This window comes from Camelus ferus, chromosome 19, assembly GCF_009834535.1.
Source record: "Camelus ferus isolate YT-003-E chromosome 19, BCGSAC_Cfer_1.0, whole genome shotgun sequence".
Lineage (NCBI taxonomy): Eukaryota > Metazoa > Chordata > Mammalia > Artiodactyla > Camelidae > Camelus > Camelus ferus.
Window position 1 is genome coordinate 15,746,025 of NC_045714.1, and position 9,989 is coordinate 15,756,013.

The 9,989-nt window shown below is 38.2% G+C and overlaps 1 protein-coding gene across 3 annotated transcripts in view; it reads left to right on the plus strand.

The window, feature by feature from the left end:
* LOC102520095 (tyrosine-protein phosphatase non-receptor type 20) overlaps nt 1-9,671 on the plus strand; it is a 91,638-nt gene extending 81,967 nt beyond the window's left edge. For all 3 annotated transcript variants that reach the window (XM_032461681.1, XM_032461678.1, XM_032461679.1), the window contains 3 exons: nt 466-681; nt 7,128-7,190; nt 7,999-9,671. In XM_032461681.1, coding sequence (XP_032317572.1) covers nt 466-681; nt 7,128-7,190; nt 7,999-8,064 — 345 coding nt within the window. In that variant the 3' untranslated portion in view covers nt 8,065-9,671. The remainder of the gene's footprint in view (nt 1-465; nt 682-7,127; nt 7,191-7,998) is intronic.
* The last annotated feature ends 318 nt before the right edge of the window (nt 9,672-9,989 follow it).

A 9,989-nucleotide genomic window follows, 5' to 3' on the forward strand; every position in this document is an offset into this window, starting at 1 on the left:
GCCTGTGGCCTCATGGTGCAGAAGGAAGGTGGTAGGGTTGACCTGGGGGGCCTACCCTCTTGTCCAGCTCCAAGCCTGTGAGCCTCCTGACCTAGTGTACCTCTCTGGGTCACTCCAGCTCTTACTTCTTCATCTGTGAAGTGAGGATAACGTGTGCCTGTTCCCCAGGGTTGACGTGCGGGTTAAATGAGATACTGTGTGTCAAGTCCTTAGCACAGTGCCTGGCACACTGTTAAGTGCTCAGTTCATGTTACCTGTTTGTATTCTTATGTTTATTAACATATTAATCTAATCATTAGTATTGTGTCTGGTACAGTGGAAATCGACATGAGATCTCTAATATAAGAAGTTGAGAAGTCTCTCTTCTTCTCTCCCCTTTTCGTCTCTCTCTCTCTCACCCCCTCCCTCTCTCCCACTCTCTCTCCCTTTCTCCCTCTTTCCCTCCCCACCTCCCACCCTCCACAGACAGGAACTAGTCACTTCGTAAAACACTTGCAGTTCACCAGTTGGCCAGACCATGGCATTCCTGCCTCCGCAGAAGGTTTCATAAAGTATGTTCGTTATGTGAGGAAGAGCCACCTTACAGGACCCGTCCTTGTTCACTGCAGTGCTGGCGTGGGCCGCACAGGGGTGTTCCTCTGTATGGATGTCGTGTTCCATGCCATTGAAAGGAACTTCCCAGTAAGTGTGTGAATTAAGCAGATAAACCGATGCTGTTAGCAAATACTGTACTTCTAACAGCCTTCTGATATCGGAAGATTCATATTTGGCTTCCAGGAGCAACTTAGTAAATAGCACACGAGCTTCGGCTACCTGCCTCTCACTTAACTGCTGCAGGTTCTTGGAGATGGTGGTGAGGATTAAAGTACAGAATGCAAATGAATGGCTTAGCACCATGTCTGGAGCGTAGTAGGTACACAGAAAACTGAGTTCATTTTCCCTTTCCTTCCCTCCACCCCACACATGCAGGTTTTAGAATCCTGTTAGAGGATGTTGACGGCATGGGCCTGTTTTTAATGAACGGAAGTACGTGCACGTGAGCACATTAGACTCCAGCGTCAGTGAGAGGCCCCGGGTATGGCTGTCGGTTCTCCCACGTTCTTTAGCTTTTGGTGACTGTGACATTGCTCATCGTCCCTGAAAGCTAGTGTTCTCTTCTATAAAGTAAGGACAATGAGACTGTTGGGTTTGAGTCAGCCATTAACAGTTCTTTACTTCCTTCCTGAATTTGTAACCAGCTAAGGTGTAGACGCAAGAATTAGATCTACTGTGATTCTGTTAGCTTTAGCACTGATTCAGCCAGTTAGGGAACGTGGCTTTAGATATGTGCCCTGAAAGGCCTACCTGCTGAAAACCGTCTTCCTGCCTGTGAGGAGGGGAAGCGGGCACTGGGAGGAAGCGCTCTCACCATGTCCGCCAAGCATACAGAAACCCACACCTCAGGCGTGAGAAAGCAGGGGCTATGAGGCACCTGCCCAGGTGGACAGGTCCTGCAGCGTTACCCTGTTAGCGGAACCGGTGTCAGCTCTCTGCTCTCTCAGGCTTCACGCCGTTAGAGCCCAGCAGTGGCAGGCTCTCCCCCGTGACAGCAGATGAACTGCACAGGGCCCCACTCCTCTCCATCCCGAGGGCTGTTATTATGTCGGGGTTAACTCCCCGGAGGACAGAGGAAGTTCCTTTTCCTCAGAAGCTTCAGCTGGTGTCTCCTGGCACTCCTCTGGTTGCAGCTGAGTTATGGCCCTTCCCCTAAACTAATCACCATGGGAGATGCTGGTCTATTTAGGGCAGTCGGGCTACTCCAGGACATGAGGTTGTGAATGAAGAGAGGAACAGTTTTCCAAAGCAAGCTGAGAGTTTTATTACAAAGAATGAATATAAATGAGGTGATTAAAAAAATGACAAATGTCCTCAAAAATGCTGAAAATTTAAGTAGTATCAATCTGATGTTACCAGTTCCCATAGTTTATGTTGTTTTATTCTAACAGAAAATGCATTAGCAGAGTTCTTATTTTATATATTCTTCATCATAATTAAGTCATTTGTTTATATTTGTCCTTATTTTATGTTCCTTATAGAAACTGTAAAAACTGTAAATTTTATATTTTACAATTCTAAGGAGCACTGGTTTTTTTTTCCCTCGTTATACCTTCTTTAAGTTCAAAGTGTGTTTTATAAGAAGTCGTCTGTCAGCTTAATTAACAATGTCTCTTATGGGACATAAGCTAGTGATGTACTTTCCAATGACGGACGCTTAGATGTGGTTCAGAAACAGGAGACACACCCCTTGTTTCCTTACTGGCTTTCCGTAGACCCTGGGCTGTCAAATGCTCGTATGGATGTCCCTGTCCACTCTTTCCAGAAATTTTTTCTACCAGAGCCAGTCAAAGTATGGTCTTGGACCAACACCAATTTGTGTATGTTCATTATTTGCAGCAAGATACGTTTTCTGATGTTGAGAGTAAGCATTTAGAAACTTTCAAAGCAGTCTGATGCATCACTGCAACATCCGAGAGCATGACAGTGAGTTGGCCCTGCTGAGCAGAGTGTAGACCAGTTTGCGTGTCGTGGAACTCACACAGGGTGTCTCACGTGCTGCAGACTGCATACCAGCCACGTGTGGCTGGACACGTTGTGACCACTGATATTTTAAGATTAGTTTATTAATTATAACTCTAAAGGATATGAAAATCTGAGAAGATGTAACCATTTATTTCTTTTTATTAGCTATTATTTTATAGTCATTTTTATTTTTATCAAGCTTGCTTAAAAATCCTTAAAATATTGGGAACAGACTGGCTCTTCTCTTGCCAAAGCTCTGAGATTGGTCTGTTGTTGAAACATTCTCGACAGAACTTTCCTCTCTAACCATCTTCAGCATGCAGTAACAGTTGTTAATTGTCAGTTTCTGTACTATCACATGATGAACTGGATAATCCAAAATTTAACACATGAACCTTTACAAAGTCAAAAGCTCTTTACCACCCCACTAAGCACACTGTTCAGTTCGCCTGGCAGGTTTTTGTTTTGGTTTGGTTTTGGTTTTGGTTTTTCGGTAGCAAGGCTTTCTGGATGAAGCAGTGTGCTGATCTTCTTTTGGGGTAAATTCTTTAATCTGTGAAACTGCCTCAAGACTGTTTTTGTCATTGCAGCTCTACTGCCAGAACATAATCTGATATCAAACTTAAGCTCCAGATTACATTTGTTGACCATGTAGTACTTTGCGTTTTTATATCATTTAAAACCGGTTGTGTTTGTCAGTTATCAAACCAAGCAAAGGAAGAATTCTTGCTTCTTATCACATGATGTTCAAATCACAGATACACTGAATCACTATGTTAGCAATATCTGTGCATTTATTAAGTTGTGGTGGTAAACACTTGGCCACTTTTGTTTCCTAAGTTGGTACCACTCTGCATCCCCAGGCAGTCCCTGAATTTGTCAGGCTGTGATGTCATTAGAAAATGGTACTTTAACTATCACCCCAGATTTTCAAGAAAACACCTTTAGTACAGTCTTTGACCATTGTCTGGCAATCGTACATGGGTTTTTAGTCTTAGCAGTTCAAAGTGCTGTCTTAAGAGCATTAATGTTACATGTGAAATATTGAACATGAGCTTTTAATTTAATATTCTTTGAAATAATCCTTTCATCTTAGAACTTCTTTCTTTTGTTATATGAGTGACAAGTAAATTTTAATGGTTTCTTTGCTTTGTTAGCCAGTACATCTTTGCAGTTAATGCAAGTGTGGTTTTAGCAATTCACAATCAAGAATGGCTATAAAACTCAATATATTAAGAATCATAATTCCAGGTAAAATTAACATGAACTCTTTTGGTCTTCATTTCTTTGCAGTCACTTCCATTATTATCATTTCGTTAATCGCAACAGCTATATTCAGAAAGCTATGTCTTTTCTTGACAAGATAATTCAGTGAAGCTTGTTTTACCACCAGTAAGTTAAGGTTAAAAAGGAATAATACAAATTTATTTCTATAATTTGCCTAATCTTAAATTATAAATTAAAAAAAAACAGACTTTCAAGAAGCAATAGTTTTCTCATTCAAAGGAAGTTTCATTTTATCGGTATTTCCTTTCATGGGTCATACTTCTGGTGTCAAGTCGAAGAACTCCTCACTTAGCCTAAGTCCGCCAGATTTTTTCCTATGCTGTTTTCTGAAGTTCTGTAGTTTCATGTTTTACATTTGAGTCCGTAATCCATTTTGAGTTAATATTTTTTTTAAGGGGTGAGATTTAAGTTTAAAGTTTACTTTTTTTTGTCTACAGCTGTCCAGTTGTTCAGTACTATTTGTTAAAAGGCTTTTTTCCCTCCACTGAATTGTTTTTACATGTTTGTCACAAATCATTGGGAGTAAGTAATTGTATGGGGCCTATGTCTAGTTCCACATTCTGTTTCATTGATCTATGTGTCTTATCATTGTATACCACACTTTGGATTCCTGTAGCTCTATAATAAGTCTTAACATCAGCTAGAGTGAATCTTTCTCTTTCAAAATTGTTTTAACTATTACAGGTCTGTGCTTTTCCATGGAGATTTTAAAATTAGCTTGTCTGTGTTTGCAAAAAAGCCTGAGGGATTTTGATAGGCTGAATGGACACTTTTACTGTGTTGGATCTTCCCATGTGAATGTGGTATGTCTCCATTTATTTAGGTCTTCTTTGCTTTCTTTCATCAGCATTTTGTCATTTTCAGCATACAGATTCTGTAGTTTTGTTTTGTTTTTGTTTTTGTTTTTGTTTTTTTGGTTTAGCCTATTTCATTTTCTTTGGAGCAGTTATAAATGGTATTTTTTTTTCTGTCATGTTCATTGTGTGTATATGTATGTAGAAATGCAATTGATTTTTACATGGTGATCTTGTATCCTGTGATCCTGTTGAACTCATCAGTTTTAAGAGGTTTTTTGTTCTGTTTTGTTTTGTTTTGTTTTTAGATTCCTTGGGACTTTCTACATAGATGATCATTCTGTGTGCAAGTAGGGACAGACTTATCTCTTCCTTCCCAATGTGTTCGCCTCTCATTTCTTTTTCTGGTCCTATTGTACTACCTGGAACTTCAACTGTTGTGTTGAATATAAGTGGTGAGAGAAGACATTCTTGCCATCACTGACATTAGGGGAAAGCAAATTAAAATCATTTGTTCTGTGAAAGACCCTACGAACTGGATGAAAAGACAAGCTACAGACTTGGAGAGACTGCAAGCCACATATTGAGCAGAGGTCTTACATTTAGAATATATAAAGAACCCTTAAAACTCAAGAATAAAAAAAAAACAAAAATTAAAAAAATTTCAGTTAGAAAATTGGTAAAAGACATTTCAACAGGATGTTCTGATGACAAATAAACACGTGAAAAGATGCTCAGCTTCATTAGCTTTTAGGGACATGAAATTAAAACCATGATGAAATATCATTGGACATCTATCAGAAAAAACTAATATAAAAAATAATGACAACACCAAATTCTGGTGAAGATTTGAGAACCTAGACTTACACACGGCTTGTGGACATGTAAGGTGCTAGACCCAGTCTGGGGGACAGTTTTAGAATTTGTTTAAAAAAAGCAAAAGCAAAACTAGACTAGACTAGACTTGCCATGGAACCCTAGCAGTAGCACTCTTGGGTTCTTATTCCAGAGAAACGAAAACCTACGTTCACACAAAAACCTGTACATAAATGTTCACAGCTGATCTATTTAGAATAGCCAAAAATTGGGAAAAACTTAGATGTCCTTCAAAAAGTTGATGGTTGAAAAAATCAGTCCACATCCATACTGTGGAATCCTATTTAGCAATAAAAAGGGATGAGCTATTGATAGTTTCAAAGAATCTCAAGGCAATTAGGCTAAATGAAAAAAAAAAAGTTAATCTCAAAAAGTTAGATATTACATGATTCCATTGTATAATCCTCCAGGAATAGCCAAACTATAGACTTGGAGAATAGATTACTTGTTGCCAAGGGTTGGGGGTTGGGGTGGGTGGGTAGTTCTAGTGGATAGCAGGTGGAAGTCTTGGAGGGGGACAGTGATGTATCTTGATTGTGCTTGCAGTTACCTGAATCCACACGTGACAACATTGTGTAGAACTGCACACACTCACAAATGATTGCAGTGTGAAACTGGCAAAATATGAGTAATCTCTTACTGTATCAATGTCAATTTCCTGGGTTTCACATACTCTAGTTATATAGGATGGTATAATTGGGGGAAACTGGGTGAAGGATACACAGAATCTCTCTATAATTTTTTTTTTTTTTGCAATTTACTATGTATCTGTAATTATTTCAATTTTAAAATGTTTAAAGGCTTAATTAAAATTCTAAATTATAAAAAGGGCAAGTTATAAAAATAAAGAAATGCTTACATTTTCTCTGATTTTTATATACTTTTGGATTGTAGTTGACAAACCTTGTGATTTTGTGGTCTTGCTGCACATGACTGGTCCTCAGCTGGCACCACACGTAACTTTTTAGGCCGGTTCAGCAGCACCCGAGCTGGTCTAGGTTCTGTTACGCTGATGAGGCTCCTCGATGCTGTGCCGCTGTCAGGTTGCCATGAGTTTCTAAACACTTATTAGCGGTTTCTGGACTTACCTCATTTGTGGTCTAGCAACAGCCCTTTGCAGACCTGCACCAGCTCAGCAGCCACACTGGTAAAGCCCAGGTGCAGAATCTGGTGCTGGGCCAGCTGGTGCTCAGGGTCTCCGTTTGAGTTGAGGGGGCTCTTTATATGAGAAACAGCTGTTACTGTTGCAGCCAGAAAAATTCTGTGCTACAGAATTTTCCAAAATCATAATGCTGCCTTAAGTTCTCCCTTTGGAGAACAGGAAAGTATACACAGGGGCAAATTTGTTGTTATTTCTTTTGGAGAACATCTCCTATTATAAATGATTGCTTCCTGTTTTTTTTCCTGGAAGCTCATTTAAACAAGCCTTCCTTATCCATTAGACTAGGTTGAACATAGTACATTTTCTTATGACTGAAAGTGAGAACTTTCTGGTTAAATTGTGATATATTTTTTACTTGAAAGAAGTATGGAGTTCTCATTTGGCATCTATGAGTTTGTGTTTTCCCCCTATATGGATAATACAAAATTATTGTCATCCTGTTATAACAGTTCAACATCATGAATATAGTGGGCCAAATGAGGGAACAACGCTGTGGAATGATCCAAACAAAGGTAAGTCTCACCACATAAATTCTAATAACAATAATGAATATAAAGATGAACACTGCGTAGCACATTACGATGTATGAAGCTCTTTTGCCAACATGATGTCATTGAATTCTCATTGTTTGAGATAGACAAGAGTTTTGCTCTTCTGTTACTGAAGTAGTACTTGAACGGCGATGAAGTGTGTTCGATGAGGTCATTCAGATAGCAAGGGGAGGAGCCAGGGCTGAAACTGAAGTCTCCTGATGCCCACACATGCTTCGTCCATAATGCCATGTTTTTTCAGTAACATGTCTAAAGTTATTTTCCATAAATTTCTGGATAGCAGTTTTGGGATATTTACTTGGAACTAAACATATCAGTCATTGGCATGTCATAAAAAAGACATTTATGTCATAGACTAGTTATATTAATCATTGGGGGAATCAAGAAAATATGGATAATGAAAACAAACAGGTACTCATAAATCTTTTTTAGGGTTTTTTTTAGTCGATGTTGAATGGTATGAAGTGTTTCATTTCGACTAGGGTTGCCTGAGAGACCTGAAAAAAAGTTCAAATTTGACTTATCTAGTGAAGATAAAAAGAGATTGAGATTAAGAGGGAGTTTCTCCTCTGTTCAGTCAACCTTCAGTTAACTAGTTCTAGACCAAGAACTATATTATCATTTATCTTCCTGGTATTTAAAATATTTTTACATGAAGAATTCTTGGTTAAACGTTTGCTCTTTGTGGTTGAAAATTACAAATGTGTTCTCAGAAAGTGTATATTGGTATTCAATTAACATTCCGTTGTCTTTCTATATATGTATTTAGGAGCAGTATATCTTTTGTTATAAAATTGTGCATGAAGTTCTCCATAAGCTTCTGACTTTAAAGTAAGAGAGACTTCTGTTGCCTCACACTTGAAATTAGCAAGTGGCTTGGAGCCTCCTCACAGAGAACATGTTCAAGCTGTGCTGAAGGGCTTGCTCCTGCAAATGTGCTTTCCTGGTGTATCGTTTGACTTTCTTCTTGGCAACTCCCTGAAGGCAGCATCACTGGATTTGATGTGTTTACCCACTGACCTTCCTTAATATCAGGTAATATCAGGTACCCGCCCACATGTTCCAATGAAATGAAAGTTACATGAAACAACTGCAGCCTATTTGGCTGAAGGGGTTACAGAGCTCAGTAGAGGACTTAAACTGTGTTACTGAAGATTTTATTTGGAAAGACGGCTAACGGGAGCTGAAGATTTTCAGGATCACAAGATCACAGGATCACATTGTGACCTCTTAACAGGCATTTTCAAGATAGACACTTATCCATTATCCGTGGTTTTTAGCTAGAGGCTGTACTTTTAGGTGGCATTTGATTAACCTAGGTTACTGAAGAGTCCAAATAGGATGGGTTAGCTTTCTACACAAAGTGGACTCCATTTTCCTGCACTACACACTCCTGTGGAGCCCCAGGAACCTCAGAGGACGAGCTGCCTTTCTCGAGCAGCTGGGCAGAGACCTGTTGGTCTGGGAAGTAACTTCATGGGTGGGCAGAGCTCCTCCTCTCCATCACATGAGCACACTGGTGAAGGGTCCAGAACTGAAATGGATGTTGACATAGAAAGTCCAAGAGGAAATTTCTGCCCGTCTTGAGTTCTTTCCTAGTCCACCCTAACACTTAACATATTACCCAGTCTGCTTTGTTAAAAGCAGATACTACCTTTTACTTACCTCTTACTCTCTGCCCTTTAGCTAACCAGTCAACTCTGATACCAGCATCATTACATACTTCTGAGTATCTCTAATGCCAGATACATTTTCCAAACTAAAAACTATGATCATTATTTTTTTCATCAGAGTCCATTAAATCATTTCTTTCCATTACTGCCCCGCCTCCGCTGCTGTAACATTTAGAAATTGGTTTTGGGAACCAGATTTTGGAAAACCAAATTCATAGTTGTGAAAATGAAAACTTCCATATTCTGTTTTTGAAAAGATGTGGCCATTATTACATTCATCTTATTATAGGACATTGCCTCATCCAATTATAGTGATATTTTGGTCAAGGAATTTTAGTGACCAGTTATGCTTGATTATAAACTATAAAGCAAGTGATACATGTGGTCTTTGTATGATGTAATTCAGTGGAGATCAGAATAGTCCAACATATTGAAAACATTTCTAACATTAATTTGTAAATCTTGAATTTTTAAGAGGCTTATTTTGTTCTCTTGGCTGAATGAATACTTAAATTGGTTGAATTGAAATTGATAATTCTCATTTAAAAATAATTATATTCCAGAAATATACTTTATATTAAATGGAATTGATGATTTTTACTTATTTACATTGTTTATATAAATAAATGTTAATTTAATTCTGATGATTGGCTTTAAATATTTGTATTACTAATTTTATTTTCTATTATTGTAAAATAATAGATATAATGTACAATAATCTTTCTGAGAAGGATTCTATACTATTATTTAAATTAAAAGATTTACGATATATTGCCTGAAGTATTTTTATTGTTTGGGCCTTGAAATGTTCTTGTAAAGAAATATTCCACAATTCTTGGTGGTGGTAAACATGTCTCTTCTTTAATGTGTGCCTCATATTTACATAGCTGGACTAATTTTAAGTTTTTCAGGTAAATTAAGTAAGTATATATGGAAATATTGCATTTGTTTTTATTTCATTTTTGGAAAGCAAATTCCAAACTGAAAATGTTTGACTAATTGAAGTGCTAAGTTTCACATCAACAATAAGTTAGTTTTTGCCCAGGATATGAATATTCCCACTGATACCTTTGTGAGTACATGAACG